This window comes from Triturus cristatus, chromosome 12 (genome assembly GCF_964204655.1).
Source record: "Triturus cristatus chromosome 12, aTriCri1.1, whole genome shotgun sequence".
Taxonomy (NCBI): domain Eukaryota; kingdom Metazoa; phylum Chordata; class Amphibia; order Caudata; family Salamandridae; genus Triturus; species Triturus cristatus.
In genome coordinates this window covers 65,050,529-65,066,515 of record NC_140595.1, presented here as the reverse complement: position 1 = coordinate 65,066,515, position 15,987 = coordinate 65,050,529, and the positions used below count along the sequence as shown (strand labels likewise).

At 48.2% G+C, this 15,987-nt stretch overlaps 1 protein-coding gene across 1 annotated transcript in view; it reads right to left on the bottom strand.

Annotated features, from left to right (window-relative positions):
* MUC16 (mucin 16, cell surface associated) overlaps positions 1–15,987 on the bottom strand; it is a 245,625-nt gene that overhangs the window by 143,798 nt on the left and 85,840 nt on the right. The window contains exon 7 of the mRNA XM_085637002.1: positions 14,476–14,598. Within this exon, the coding sequence (XP_085493128.1) occupies positions 14,476–14,598 (123 nt within the window). The remainder of the gene's footprint in view (positions 1–14,475; positions 14,599–15,987) is intronic.

The following is a 15,987-nucleotide window of genomic DNA, read 5'->3' as shown; positions in this document are numbered from 1 at the left end:
TCTGGTGGTTTCCTCTCCAGTAGGAGTGACAGTGGTTTTCTCTGCTACAGTTATGTTGTTTTCCGCTCCCGTAGTGGGTGCCAAAGAGCTTTTAGTGGCCTCTACTTCTGTGGTAGGTGCTGAAGTGATTCTAGTGGTTGTGGTTGGTGTGGTAGGTGCTGCACTGCCCCTGCTGGTTTCTGCCCCAGCGACAGGAGTGGCAGTGCTTGTGGTGGTCTCCGCTCCACTTGTGGTAGTTTCTGCTCCAGTAGTAGGAGTGAAAGTGGTTGCCTCTGTTCCAGTTATGGTGGTTTCTGCTTCTCCAGTAGGCGCTTTAGATGTTTTAGTGGCCTTCAGTTCTGTGGTAGTTGCTGAAGGGCTTGTAGTGGTCGTTATTGCTGTGGTAGGTGCTTGACTGCCCCTGCTGGTTTCTGCACCACTGATAGGAGTGGTAGTGGTTGTGGTGGTCTCGGCTCCACTTGTGGTGGTTTCTGCTACTGTAGTGGGTAATGCAGCGCTTTCTGAGGCTTTTGTACCCGTAATGGGTGCTACAGTGCTTCTTGTGACCTCTTGTGTTATGGTAGCTAATAGAGTGGTTGTGGTGATCTCAGCAGATGTGACCGATGCTATGCTGCCGCTTGTGGGTTCTGCACCAGTCATAGGAGCAGTAGTGCTTTGGGTGGCCTCTAGTGCTGTGGTAGGTGTGCCTTCTGCAGTGCTTTTGGTGGTCACTCTTTCTGAAATAGCTGCTGCTGTGCTTCTTGTGGTCTCTGCTGCTGTTGTAGGTGCTGAGGTGCTTGGGGTGGTCTTGCCTGCTGTGGTAGGTGCAGAACTAGTTCTGGTGGTTTCCTCTCCAGTAGGAGTGACAGTGGTTTTCTCTGCTACAGTTATGTTGTTTTCCGCTCCCGTAGTGGGTGCCAAAGAGCTTTTAGTGGCCTCTACTTCTGTGGTAGGTGCTGAAGTGATTCTAGTGGTTGTGGTTGGTGTGGTAGGTGCTGCACTGCCCCTGCTGGTTTCTGCCCCAGCGACAGGAGTGGCAGTGCTTGTGGTGGTCTCCGCTCCACTTGTGGTAGTTTCTGCTCCAGTAGTAGGAGTGAAAGTGGTTGCCTCTGTTCCAGTTATGGTGGTTTCTGCTTCTCCAGTAGGCGCTTTAGATGTTTTAGTGGCCTTCAGTTCTGTGGTAGTTGCTGAAGGGCTTGTAGTGGTCGTTATTGCTGTGGTAGGTGCTTCATTGCCCCTGCTGGTTTCTGCACCACTGATAGGAGTGGTAGTGGTTGTGGTGGTCTCGGCTCCACTTGTGGTGGTTTCTGCTACTGTAGTGGGTAATGCAGCGCTTTCTGAGGCTTTTGTACTCGTAATGGGTGCTACAGTGCTTCTTGTGACCTTTTGTGTTATGGTAGCTAATAGAGTGGTTGTGGTGATCTCAGCAGATGTGACCGATGCTATGCTGCCGCTTGTGGGTTCTGCACCAGTCATAGGAGCAGTAGTGCTTTGGGTGGCCTCTAGTGCTGTGGTAGGTGTGCCTTCTGCAGTGCTTTTGGTGGTCACTCTCTCTGAAATAGCTGCTGCTGTGCTTCTTGTGGTCTCTGCTGCTGTTGTAGGTGCTGAGGTGCTTGGGGTGGTCTTGCCTGCTGTGGTAGGTGCAGAACTAGTTCTGATGGCTTCCTCTCCAGTAGGAGTGACAGTGGTTGTCTCCGCTACAGTTATGGTGTTTTCCGCTCCCGTAGTGGGTGCCACAGAGCTTTTAGTGGCCTCTACTTCTGTGGTAGATGCTGAAGTGATTCTAGTGGTTGTGGTTGGTGTGGTAGGTGCTGCACTGCCCCTGCTGGTTTCTGCACCAGCGACAGGAGTGGCAGTGCTTGTGGTGGCCTCCGCTCCACTTGTGGTAGTTTCTGCTCCAGTAGTAGGAGTGAAAGTAGTTGCCTCTGTTCCAGTTATGGTGGTTTCTGCTTCTCCAGTAGGCGCTTTAGATGTTTTAGTGGCCTTCAGTTCTGTGGTAGTTGCTGAAGGGCTTGTAGTTGTCGTTATTGCTGTGGTAGGTGCTTCACTGCCCCTGCTGGTTTCTGCACCACTGATAGGAGTGGTAGTGGTTGTGGTGGTCTCGGCTCCACTTGTGGTGGTTTCTGCTACTGTAGTGGGTAATGCAGCGCTTTCTGAGGCTTTTGTACCTGTAATGGGTGCTACAGTGCTTCTTGTGACCTCTTGTGTTATGGTAGGTAATAGAGTGGTTGTGGTGGTCTCAGCAGATGTGACAGATGCTATGCTGCCGCTGGTGGTTTCTGCACCAGTCGTAGGAGCAGTAGTGCTTTGGGTGGCCTCTAGTGCTGTGGTAGGTGTGCCTTCTGCACTGCTTTTGGTGGTCACTCTTTCTGAAATAGCTACTGCTGTGCTTCTTGTGGTCTCTGCTGCTGTTGTAGGTGCTAAGGTGCTTGGGGGGGTCTTTCCTGCTGTGGTAGGTGCAGAACTGGTTCTGGTGGTTTCCTCTCCAGTAGAAGTGGCAGTGGTTGTCTCTGCTACAGTTATGGTGGTTTCTGCTCCCATAGTAGGTGCCACAGAGCTTTTAGTGGCCTCTACTTCTGTGGTAGGTGCTGAAGTGATTCTAGTGGCTGTGGTTGGTGTGGTAGGTGCTGCACTGCCCCTGCTAGTTTCTGCACCAGTGACAGGAGCGGCAGTGCTTGTGGTGGTCTCCGCTCTACTTGTGGTAGTTTCTGCTCCAGTAGTGGGAGTGAAAGTGGTTGCCTCTCTTCCAGTTATAGTGGTTTCTGCTCCTCCAGTAGGTGCTTTAGATGTTTTAGTGGCCTCTAGTTCTGTGGTGGTTTTTGAAGTGCTTGCAGTGGTCGTTATTGCTGTGGTATGTGCTTCACTGCCCCTGCTAGTTTCTGCACCAATGATAGGAGTGACAGTGGCTGTGGTGGTCTCGGCTCCACTTGTGGTGATTTCTCCTACTGTAGTGGGCGATGCAGTCCTTTCAGTGGCCTTTGTACCCGTAATAGGTGCTACAGTGCTTCTTGTGACCTCTTGTGCTATAGTAGGTAATACAGTGATTGTGGTGGTCTCGACAGATGTAACCGATGCTATGCTGGCGCTTGTAGTTTCTGCACCAGTTATAGGAACAGCAGTGCTTTGGCTGGCCTCTAGTGCTGTGGTAGGTGTACGTTCTGCAGTGCTTTTGGTGGTCACTCTTTCTGAAATAGCTGCTGCGGTGCTTCTTGTGGTCTCTGCTACTGTTGTAGGTTCTGAAGTGCTTAGGGTGGTCTTAGCTGCTGTGGTAGGTGCAAAACTGGTTCTGATGGTTTCCGCTCCAGTAATAGGAGTGGTAGTCTCTTCTCCAGTTATTGTGGTTTCTGCTCCTCTAGTAGGTGCTTTAGAGGTTTTAGTGGCCACTAGTTCTGTAGTAAGTGTTGAAGTGCTTGTAGTGGTTGTGGTTGCTGTGGTTGGTGCTGCACTTTCCCAGCTGGTTTCTGCACCAGTGATAGGAGTGGCAGTGCTTGTTGTGGTCTCTGTTCCAATTGTGGTGGTTTCTGATATTGTAGTGGGTGTTGCAGCGCTTTCGGAGGCCTTGGTACCTGTAATAGGTGCTACAGTGCTTCTTGTGACCTCTTGTGCAGTTGTAGGCAATACAGTGTTTGTGGGGGTCTCAGCTGATGTGACGGATGCTGTGCTGCCTCTGGTGGTTTCTGCACCAGTTAAAGGAGCAGTACTGCTTACGGAAGCCTCTAGTGCTATGATAGATGTACGCTCTGCTGTGTTTTTGTTGGCCACTATTTCTGTAAAAGGTGCTGTGGGGATTCTAGAGGCCTCTAATGCTGTGATAAGGGCTGCCGTGTGTGCAGTGGTCTCAGCAACAGTGATAGGTGTTGCACTACTCCTGGAGGGTTCTGAGGCGCTAAGTGGAGCTGCAGTGGTCTTGGTGGTCTCGACTGCGATTGTTGTGGTTTCAACTCCTGCAGTAAGAACTGCAGGGCTTTTAGTGGCCTCTGTTCCTGTAATAGCTTCTGTAGTGTCTTTTGTGGCCTCTGCTTCTGTATTAGGTGCTGAAGTGCTTGAAGTGGTCTTGGCTATTGTGGTAGGTGCAGAACTGGTTCTGGTGGTTTCCACTCCAGTAATCGGATTGGCAGTGGTTATCTCTGCTCCAGGTGTGGTGGTGGTTTCTGCTCCTATAGATTGTGCTACAGAGGTTTTAGTGGCCTCTAGTTCTGTGGTAGTTGCTACAGTGCTTGCAGTGGTAGTAGTTGCTGTGGTAGGTGCAGAATTGGTTCTGGTGGTTTCTGCTCCAATAATAGGAGTGAAAGTGGTTGCCTCTGTTCCAGTTATAGTGGTTTCTGCTCCTCTAGTAGGCGCTTCAGATGTTTTAGTGGCCTCTAGTTCTGCGGTAGGTGTTGAAGTGCTTGTAGTGGTCACGGTTGCTGTGGTAGGTGCTGCACTGCCCCTGCTGGTTTCTGCACCAATAATAGGAGTGGCAGTGCTTGTGGTGGTCTCGGCTTCACTTGTGGTGATTTCAGCTACTGTAGTGGGTGATGCAGCGCTGTCTGTGGCTTTTGTACCCGTAATGGGTGCTACAGTGCTTCTTGTGACCTCTTGTGTTATGGTAGCTAATAGAGTGGTTGTGGTGGTCTCAGCAGATGTGACCGATGCTATGCTGCCGCTTGTGGGTTCTGCACCAGTCGTAGGAGCAGTAGTGCTTTGGGTGGCATCTAGTGCTATGGTAGGAGTGCTTTTGGTGGTCACTCTCTCTGAAATAGCTGCTGCAGTGCTTCTTGTGGTCTCTGCTGCTGTTGTAGGTGCTGAGGTGCTTGGGGTGGTCTTGGCTGCTGTGTTAGGTGCAGAACTGGTTCTGGTAGTTTCCCCTCCAGTAGGAGTGACAGTGGTTGTCTTTGCTACAGTTATGGTGGTTTCCGCTCCCGTAGTGGGTGTCACAGAGCTTTTAGTGGCCTCTACTTCTGTGGTAGGTGCTGAAGTGATGCTAGTGGCTGTGGTTGGTGTGGTAGGTGCGGCACTTCCCCTGCTGGTTTCTGCACCAGTGACAGAAGTGGCAGTGCTTGTGGTGGCCTCCTCTCCACTTGTGGTAGTTTCTGCTCCAGTAGTAGGAGTGAAAGTGGTTGCCTCTGTTCCAGTTATGGTGGTTTCTGCTTCTCCAGTAGGCGCTTTAGATGTTTTAGTGGCCTCTATTTCTGTGGTGGTTGTTGAAGGTCTTGTGGTGGTCGTTATTGCTGTGGCAGGTGCTTCACTGCCCCTGCTGGTTTCTGCACCAATGATAGGAGTGGTAGTGGTTGTGGTGGTCTCTGCTCCACTTGTGGTGGTTTCTGCTACTGTAGTGGGTGATGCACCGCTTTCTGTGGCTTTTGTACCAGTAATGGGTGCTACAGTGCTTCTTGTGACCTCTTGTGTTATGGTAGGTAATAGAGTGGTTGTGGTGGTCTCAGATGATGTGACAGATGCTATGCTGCCGCTGGTGTGTTCTGCACCAGTTGTAGGGGCAGTAGTGCTTTGGGTGGCTTCTAGTGCTTTGGTAGGTGTGCCTTCTGCAGTGCTTTTGGTGGTCACTCTTTCTGAAATATCTGCTGCGGTGCTACTTGTGGTCACTGCTGCTGTTGTAGGTGCTGAGGTGCTTGGGGTGGTCTTGGCTGCTGTGGTAGGTGCAGAACTGGTTCTGGTGGTTTCCTCTCCAGTAGAAGTGGCAGTGGTTGTCTCTGCTACATTTATGGTGGTTTCCGCTCCTGTAGTGGGTGTCACATAGCTTTTAGTGGCCTCTGCTTCTGTGGTAGGAGCTGAAGTGATTCTAGTGGCTGTGGTTGGTGTGGTAGGTGCTTCACTTCCCCTGCTGGTTTCTGCACCAGTGACAAGAGTGGCAGTGCTTGTGGTGGTCTCCGCTCTACTTGTGGTAGTTTCTGCTCCAGTAGTAGGAGTGAAAGTGGTTGCCTCTGTTCCAGTTATGGTGGTTTCTGCTCCTCCAGTAGGTGCTTTAGATGTTTTATTGAGCTCTAGTTCTGTGGTGGTTTTTGAAGTGCTTGTAGTGGTCGTTATTGCTGTGGTAGGTGCTTCACTGCCCCTGCTGGTTTCTGCACCAATGATAGGAGTGATAGTGGCTGTGGTGGTCTCGGCTCCACTTGTGGTGGTTTCTGCTACTGTAGTGGGCGATGCAGTCCTTTCAGTGGCCTTTGTACCCGTAATAGGTGCTACAGTGCTTCTTGTGACCTCTTGTGCTATAGTAGGTAATACAGTGATTGTGGTGGTCTCGGCAGATGTAACCGATGCTATGCTGGCGCTTGTAGTTTCTGCACCAGTTATAGGAGCAGCAGTGCTTTGGCTGGCCTCTAGTGCTGTGGTAGGTGTACGTTCTGCAGTGCTTTTGGTGGTCACTCTTTCTGAAATAGCTGCTGCGGTGCTTCTTGTGGTCTCTGCTGCTGTTGTAGGTTCTGAAGTGCTTAGGGTGGTCTTAGCTGCTGTGGTAGGTGCAAAACTGGTTCTGATGGTTTCCGCTCCAGTAATAGGAGTGGTAGTCTCTTCTCCAGTTATTGTGGTTTCTGCTCCTCTAGTAGGTGCTTTAGAGGTTTTAGTGGCCACTAGTTCTGTAGTAGATGTTGAAGTGCTTGTAGTGGTTGTGGTTGCTGTGGTTGGTGCTGCACTTCCCCTGCTGGTTTCTGCACCAGTGATAGGAGTGGCAGTGCTTGTTGTGGTCTCTGTTCCAATTGTGGTGGTTTCTGATACTGTAGTGGGTGTTGCAGCGCTTTCGGAGGCCTTGGTACCTGTAATAGGTTCTAGAGTGCTTCTGGTGACCTCTTGTGCAGTTGTAGACAATACAGTGCTTGTGGAGGTCTCAGCGGATGTGACGGAAGCTATCCTGCCTCTGGTGGTTTTTGCACCAGTTAAAGGAGCAGTACTGCTTAGGGAAGCCTCTAGTGCTGTGGTAGATGTACGCTCTGCAGTGCTTTTGTTGGCCACTATTTCTGTAAAAGGTGCTAAGGGGTGTCTAGTGGCCTCTAATGCTGTGATAAGTGCTGCCGTGTGTGCAGTGGTCTCAGCCACAGTGATAGGTGTTGCACTACTCCTGGAGGGTTCTGAGGCACTAAGAAGAGCTGCAGTGGTCTTGGTGGTCTCGACTGCGATTGCTGTGGTTTCAACTCCTGCAGTAAGAACTGCAGGGCGTTTAGTGGCCTCTGTTCCTGTAATATCTTCTGTAGTGCCTTTTGTGGCCTCTGCTTCTGTAGTAGGCACTGAAGTGCTTAAAGTGGTCTTGGCTGTTGTGGTAGGTGCAGTATTGGTTTTGGTGGTTTCCACTCCAGTAATCGGATTGGCAGTGGTTATCTCTGCTCCAGGTGTGGTGGTGGTTTCTGCTCCTATAGTTTGTGCTACAGAGGTTTTAGTGGCCTCTAGTTCTGTGGTAGTTGCTAAAGTGCTTGTAGTGGTAGTGGTTGCTGTGGTAGGTGCAGAATTGGTTCTGGTGGTTTCTGCTCCAATAATAGGAGTGAAAGTGGTTGCCTCTGTTTCAGTTATAGTGGTTTCTGCTCCTCTAGTAGGCGCTTCAGATGTTTTAGTGGCCTCTAGTTCTGCGGTAGGTGTTGAAGTGCTTGTAGTGGTCATGGTTGCTGTGGTAGGTGCTGCACTGCCCCTACTGGTTTCTGCACCAATAATAGGAGTGGCAGTGCTTGTGGTGGTCTTGGCTTCCCTTGTGGTGATTTCTGCTACTGTAGTGGGTGATGCAGCGCTTTCTGTGGCTTTTGTACCAGTAATGGGTGCTACAGTGCTTCTTGTGACCTCTTGTGTTATGGTAGCTAATAGAGTGGTTGTGGTGGTCTCAGCAGATGTGACCGATGCTATGCTGCCGCGTGTGGGTTCTGTACCAGTCGTAGGAGCAGTCGTGCTTTGGGTGGCCTCTAGTGCTGTGGTAGGTGTGCCTTCTGCAGTGCTTTTGGTGGTCACTCTTTCTGAAATAGCTGCTGCGGTGCTTCTTGTGGTCTCTGCTGCTGTTGTAGTTGCTGAGGTGCTTGGGGTGGTCTTGGCTGCTGTGGTAGGTGCCAAACTGGGTCTGGTGGTTTCCTTTCCAGTAGGAGTGGCAGTGGTTGTCTCTGCTACAGTTATGGTGATTTCCGCTCCCGTAGTGGGTGCCACAGAGCTTTTAGTGGCCTCTACTTCTGTGGTAGGTGCTGAAGTGATTTTGGTGGCTGTGGTAGATGCTGCAGTGTCCCTGCTAGTTTCTGCAGCAGTGACAGGTGTAGCAGTGCTTGTGGTGGCCTCCGCTCCACTTGTGGTAGTTTCTGCTCCAGTAGTAGGAGTGAAGGTGGTTGCCTCTGTTCCAGTTATGGTGGTTTCTGCTTCTCCAGCAGGCGCTTTAGATGTTTTAGTGGCCTCTAGTTCTGTGGTGGCTGTTGAAGGGCTTGTAGTGGTCATTATTGCTGTGGTAAGTGCTTCACTGCCCCTGCTGGTTTCTCCACCACTGATAGGAGTGGTAGTGGTTGTGGTGGTCTCGGCTCCACTTGTGGTGGTTTCTGCTACTGTAATGGGTGATGCAGCGCTTTCTGTGGCTTTTTTACCCGTAATGGGTGCTACAGTGCTTCTTGTGACCTCTTGTGTTATGGTAGGTAATAGAGTGGTTGTGGTGGTCTCAGCAGATGTGACAGATGCTATGCTGCCTCTGGTGTTTTCTGCACCAGTCGTAGGGGCAGTAGTGCTTTGGGTGGCCTCTAGTGCTGTGGTAGGTGTGCCTTCTGCAGTGCTTTTGGTGGTCACTCTTTCGGAAATAACTGCTGCGGTGCTACTTGTGGTCTCTGCTGCTGTTGTAGGTGCTGAGGTGCTTGGGGTGGTCTTGGCTGCTGTGGTAGGTGCAGAACTGGTTCTGGTGGTTTCCTCTCTAGTAGGAGTGGCAGTGGTTGTCTCTGCTACAGTTATGGTTGTTTCCTCTCCCGTAGTGGGTGCCACAGACCTTTTAGTGGCCTCTGCTTCTGTGGTAGGTGCTGAAGTGATTCTAGTGGCTGTGGTTGGTGTGGTAGGTGCTGGACTGCCCCTGCTGGTTTTTGCACCAGTGACAGGGGTGGCAGTGCTTGTGGTGGTCTCTGCTCCGCCTGTGGTAGTTTCTGCTCCAGTAGTAGGAGTGAAAGTGGTTGCCTCTGTTCCAGTTATGGTGGTTTCTGCTCCTCCAGTAAGAGCTTTAGATGTTTTAGTGGCCTCTAGTTCTGTGGTGGTTGTTGAAGTGCTTGTAGTGGTCGTTATTGCTGTGGTAGGTGCTTTACTGACCCTGCTGGTTTCTGCACCAATGATAGGAGTGGTAGTGGGTGTGGTGGTCTCGGCTCCACTTGTGGTGGTTTCTGCTACTGTAGTGGGCGATGCAGCGCTTTCAGTGGCCTTTGTACCCATAATAGGTGCTACAGTGTTTCTTGTGACCTCTTGTGCTATAGTAGGTAATAGAGTGATTGTGGCGGTCCCGGCAGATGTGACAGATGCTATGCTGCCACTTGTAATTTCTGCACCAGTTATAGGAGTAGCAGTGCTTTGGGTGGCCTCTAGTGCTGTGGTAGTTGTACGTTCTACAGTGCTTTTGGTGGTCACTCTTTCTGAAATAGCTGCTGCTGTGCTTCTTGTGGTCTCTGCTGCTGTTGTAGGTTCTGAAGTGCTTGGGGTGGTCTTAGCTGCTGTGGTAGGTGCAAAACTGGTTCCGATGGTTTCCGCTCCAGTAATAGTAGTGGTAGTCTCTTCTTCAGTTATCGTGATTTCTGCTCCTCTAGTAGGTGCTTTAGATGTTTTAGTGGCCTCTAGTTCTGTGGTAGTTGTTGAAGTGCTTGTAGTGGTCATGGTTGCTGTGGTAGGTGTTGCACTGCCCCTTCTGGTTTCTGCACCAATTATAGGAGTGACAGTGCTTGTGGTGGTCTCGGCCCCACTTGTGGTGGTTTCTGCTTCTGTAATGGGTGATGCAGCCCTTTCCGTGGCCTTTGTACCCGTAATAGGTGCTACATTGCTTCTTGTGACCTCTTGTGGAATAGTAGATAATAGAGCGATTGTGGTGGTCTCAGCAGATGTGACAGAGGCTATGCTGCCTCTGGAGGTTTCTGCACCAGTTATAGGAGCAGTAGTGCTTTGGGTGGCCTCTAGCGTTGTTGTAGGTGTAAGTTCTGCAGTGCTTTTGGAGATTACTATTTCTGTAATAGATGCTGTGGGGCTTCTAGTAGCCTCTGATGCTGTAATATGTGCAGAGGCGTGTGCAGTGGTCACAGCTACATCGATAGGTAATACACTCCCCTTGTTGGTCTCCACCATGATTGTTGTGGTTTCAACTCCTGTAGTAAGTGCTTCAGGGGTTTTGGTGACCTCTGCTCCTGTAATAATTATAACCGCTGCTGCTGTTGTAAGTGCTGAAGTGCTTGGAGTTGTCTGGTCTGCTGTGGTAGGTAGAGGACTGGTTCCGATGGTTTCCTTTTCAGTAAGCGTGGTAGCAGTGGTTGTCTCTTCTCCAGTTCTGGTGCTATCTGCTCCTGTAGTAGGTGCTACAGAACCTTTAATGGCCTCTATTTCTGTGGTAGGTGCTGAAGTGCTTGTAGTGGCCGTGATTGCTGTGGTAGATGCTGCACTGATCCTAGTGGTTTCCGCACCAATTATAGGATTGGCAGTGGTTGTGGTGGTCTCTGCCTCACTTGTGGTGGTTTCTGCTTCCGTAGTGGGTGTTTCTAAACTTTTGGTGGCCTCTGTTCTTGTGATGGGTGTTGCAATGCTTCTTGTGGCATCTGGTGCTATGGTAGGTACTGACGTGCTTGTAGTGGTCTCGAGTGATGTGGTAGGTGCAGCACTGTCTCTAGTGGTTTTTGCAGCAGTAATAGGAGTAGCAGTGCTTTTGGTGGCTTCTAGTTTTGTGGTCATTACTAAAGTGCTTGTAGTGGACGTGGCTGCTGTTGTAGGTTCTGCACTGCTTTTAGTTGTTTCCACACCAGTGATAGGAGCAGCATTGCTGTTGCTGGTCTCCGTTGTGCTTATTTTGGTTTCTGCTTCTTTTGTAAGGGCTGCAGTGGTTTTGGTGGCCGCTATTCCTGTAATAGTTATTGCAGCACTTGCTGTGGTATCTTGTGTGGTAGGTGATGCTGTGGTTAAGGTGCTTTCTGCTCCCATGCTAGTGCTTGTAGAGCCTGTAAAGATCCCTTCTGCTGTTGTACTTGCTGCAGTTGCTATAGTGGCCACTGCTGTTGTGGATGGTGCTGTAATGATTATACTGGTTTCTAGAGTTGTGACAGATGCTGGACTGCTTGTAGTTGTCTCGGCTCCTGTGGTAGGTCCCGCACTGACTCTGGAAGTTTCCTCTCCAGTAACAGGAACAGCAGTGCTCTTGGTGGGTTCTGCTCCTCTTGTGGGTGTGCCTGCTTCTGTGGTAAGTGAAACAGTACTTGTGATAGTTTCTGTTGCCGTGGTGGTTGCTGCCATGCTTTTGGTAGCCTCCTCACCTGTAGTGCTTCTTGTGATTTCCGGTGCTGTGACAGATGGGGAAGTGCTTGAAGTGGTCTCTGTCGCTGCAGAAGTTCTGTTCATTCCTCCCACTGTGATAGTAGTTACAGTGGTTGTGGTGCTTTCTGCTCCAGTAATAAGCCCTACAGGCTTGGAGATCTGGCCTACTGTTGTTGCTTCTTCTATTGCTATTGTGGTACCTGCTGTTGTCGTAGATGCAATGGTGACCGCGGTGCTCTCTGCTTCTGTGGTGTGCCCTGGAGAGGTTGTGATGACCTCACCCACGGTTGGAAGTGTGGCCCTGCTTGTGATGGCCTCAGCTGTTGTAGTAGGCACTGCAGTACTTGTGGTAGCCTCTTCTACTGTAGCCAGTGAAACAGTGCTAGTAGCAGTTTCTGCTCCCTTTGTAGGTGCTGTAGTACTTTTTATGATATCTGCTCCTGTAGTAAGCACTTCTGTGACTGCGGTGGTGACTTCTACTGTGGTTGAAGCAGTACTTGCGTTCGTTCCAATAATAACTGTTGGAGTGATTTCTGTGACATCTGTTTCTGTGGTAGGCAATACAATGCTTTTCGTGGTGCCTGATCCTGTGGTAGGTGTTGCAATTCCGATTGTGGTGCCAGCTCCTGTGGTAGATGCCTCAGTGGTGCTGGTAGTTTCCTCTTCTGTAATCATTGCTGAAGTGGTTGTTGTGCTTTCTGCTCCTGTACTAAGAATTGTCTTGCCGAATGGCACTGTTGCAGCAGTTGTTGTGATGGTACCTGCTATTGTGGTAGTTGCTGCAGCAATAGTTGTGCTCTCTGCTGTTGTTGTAGGGTTTGTAGGGATTATGGTGCCCTCACCACCTGTCACTGGTGCAGAGGAGGAGGTTTTGGTGGTCTCTGGTCTCTTGGTCAGTCCTTCAGCACTTGTGGTAACCTCTTGAGCTGTCGTAGGAACAACAGTACTCATAGTGGTCTGTGGAGCTGTGGTGGCAGTGGCTGCATTTATGGTAGTCCTCGGAGCAGTGGTAGGTGTTGAAGTGGTTTGGGTGGTTTGCAGACCTGTTGTAGGACCCGCGAAGATGCTGGTGGTCTCTGGAACTTTGATAGAAGCAGTGGTGGTGGTCTGTGGAGCTGCGGAAGGTGCTGCAGTGCTTGAGGTGGTTTGTGGAGCTGCGGTGGGAGCTGCAGTGCTTGTGGATGTCAGTGGAGCTGTGGTAGGTGCTGCAGTGCTTGTAGTGGGACCTACAATTGTGGTAAAGAAGAACACATTGCAATTACAAGCCAATATCACAGACAAGCTCAAAAGCTTGATTTGGAAAGGAGAATGCTGGTGCTACAAGTGTATAATTACTGCTATGGACGAGGATGAGTAGGGTTACACATTTACTGTTCTGTTTCAATATACAATAGTGAGTGAGGCACAAGACATGCAGAGGGCAGGGCCCTTCTGGAATTTCACCCAAATGAGATTTACAACAGAGGAAAGACATACAGGTTGACGTGTCCACCTGCCCTACTCCTCCAGGGAAATGTTCTGGTCATATCAGTACTAAGGAGTCTATTACGAGTTGGCTCTTTCCTTTTTTTTACCTGAATTGCATGATTTCAGAGAAAGTGTTTGGGTAAAAAAATACTCAGGCTGCCCTTATTCCGCCCCACTCGAAATCCAGAGATTGTCAATATCTCCAGTTATCGTCCCTTTGGAGATTAGTGGATCACTTGTAATGAATATGTGACGTTACAACGCATGCCCTTACATCGCATGCCGTTGTTTACGCAGACTTTCTGTCGGGGGTGGTGCTGTTAGTTGGAATAGAATAATTTTCTATTCCAAATCCAGTGTGTGCAATAGTAGGGAAGGTGTTGGAGTTAAATCCAACACCTTGTACCCACTGCTGCACACCTTTTGCGTTGCAACGACATGTGATGTAATGGCATGCGTTGTAATGGTTGCGTTGTGAAGGTTGTTTCCCCTTGTAATTGAACCAATACTGTCCCTGTTTTCTTTCAGTTTGCTTTACATATCCCGTAGGAAGCTGTAAAGTTGCTTCTACTCCAACCACTTTGCCACGCGGTGAAAAGAGGCATTTCAAGAGTTGTTAGTCAAAATATCGACCAAAGAAGCATCAACCTGGTCATATTTTGCCATGGCAGGCATACACAAGGGTGATATAGATTTACGATTCCAACTACAATTCTACTTACCTTAAAAAATATAGCATAAATCCATATTCTGAAGTCAATATATGTGCTGGTCGATATTCAACCTCAATATTTTGGTACCACGCCCATTTTAAATTCTGGTAAATTCAATTTTGACTTTATTCAGATTAAACAACAAGGCTAAAGTGATCATACGAAATTCATAAGTGTTTTACATTTACCTGGGTCATCAGTAAAAGTACAAAATAAAGTTATTTCAAAATGTAAAAATCGTTCCCCATGACCATTTTATAACCATGCTTGCTTATAATATTAGATTGTGATCTAATATATAAGGATTTGTCACTGCTGTAGTAGGTTTGGTGTCTGCTGCTGTTGTCAATGAAACAGAGCTTGTGGTGGTCTCTTTTACTGGGGTCGGTGTTGCATTGCTTGCAGTGGTGTCCGTTGATGTGGTAGGCATAGAAATGATTGCGGTTGCTTCTGATAAAGTGATTTGTAATGGGCTGCTTGTGGTTGCCCTAAGTGTTGGAGCTATTGTTGCAATACTTATAGTGGTCTATTTTGTTGTAGTGTGTGCTGCTGTGGTGGTGTTTGTCTGGGAAGCTGTTGTACATTTTGCAGTTCTTGTGGTGATTTGTGGTGACATGGAAAGTGATGTGGCTGGTGGTCTCTTCTTTTCTTGGTCATATTTTATAATATAATTCAATACAACTCAATAGATAGCAAGGGGTTTAAGTGGTGCAAACCTACACTTGTTTGAAACAGAAAACAAAAGTATTCCAATTACACACAAGTTTATACAGCTGGTGCATGCTAAGCATAGAAGGAGAGCAACCATCCCAAAGGCCTTCATGATGGAAGATGCAAGCTCCAAACCAATACAATACATCACCTAAGAATTTTAGGAGTAGGTACAGGTTCTTACTTGTCGTCAGTGTGGTGCTTGTTGCTGCTGCTGTTGTGGTTGGCCTCTGTGTTATGTTTCCCATCGGAAGTTGTTCGGCCGGCTTGTCGGTAACCGGTTTAATGAACTCTTCTGTTATGGGCACTGGATTAAATACATTTCAATTAGTAAGTACAAAGGGGCCCAATTACATTGACATATCTATCAACACTGAACTGCAAAAATTACCCAGCGACAGAATGTGTGTACTTTAAGTAAACGTGTAAGAACCTTGACAGTGTCCATAAATGTAACAGGAGAAAAAACAAGCAAAATTGGTTTTGCTAAAAAAATGGAATGCGTGTCAAATGCGTCAAAAGTTAGTTGATTTTTTAAGCAAAATAAGTTACATGCCTTTAGAGTTATTCACTAGTTTTGTTAGAAAGCAGCTTCTCCCAACCAACAAAACCTTCAGTGTCCAAATTCTCTAAATAATAGCAAAGCAAGTCCATCACATAAAAGATATAATAGATAATAACCAGCTTACTGCTAACCCGAAGAATGCACCCACATACCTCATTAATTCTCATAAACTTTCTTATCCATTAATGACCTCATTAACGTCAGCATATGAATAAATTAAGGACATTTTCCATATCCTCTTCTTATAGCAGGCCGTAATCTCAATTCAATACTCATAAGCGGAAAATAAAACATCCAAAGATTTGTTTTGCAACTCTGGTATTAACTCGAGCTAAGGCTCTACTCTCTGTATCCCAGATTATCCAAGATTCTAAAAGAATCTCCAAATCCCTACCATGCGACAACTGTTTAGAAAGAGTGGAAGCCTTCTAATCAACACCTGCCAAAGAAAACTATTTAGGGCCTGATTTAGAGTTTGGTGAACAGGATACTCCATCAAAGTGTGCCGGATATCACATCCGCTATATTACAAGTACCATAGGCGGTAATCACATCCGCTATATTACAAGTACCATAGGCGGAAATCACATCCGCTATATTACAAGTACCAAAGACGGATATCACATCCGCTACATTAAATGTACCATAGGCGGATATCACATCCGCTATATTACAAGTACCAAAGGCGAATATCACATCCGCTACATTAAATGTACCATAGGCGGATATCACATCCACTACATTAAAAATACTATAGGCGGATATCACATCCGCTACATTACAAGTACCAAAGGCGGATATCACATCCGCTACATTAAATGTACCATAGGCGGATATCACATCCGCTACATTACAAGTACCATAGGCAGATATCACATCCGCTACATTAAATGTACCATAGGCGGATTACACATCCGCTACATTAGAAGTACCATAGGCGGATATCACATCGCTACATTACAAGTACCAAAGGCGGATATCACATCTGCTACATTACAAGTACCATAGGCGGATATCACATCCGCTATATTACAAGTACCAAAGGCGGATATCACATCCGCTACATTACAAGTACCAAAGGCGGATATCACATCGCTACATTACAAGTACCAAACACGGATATCGCATCCG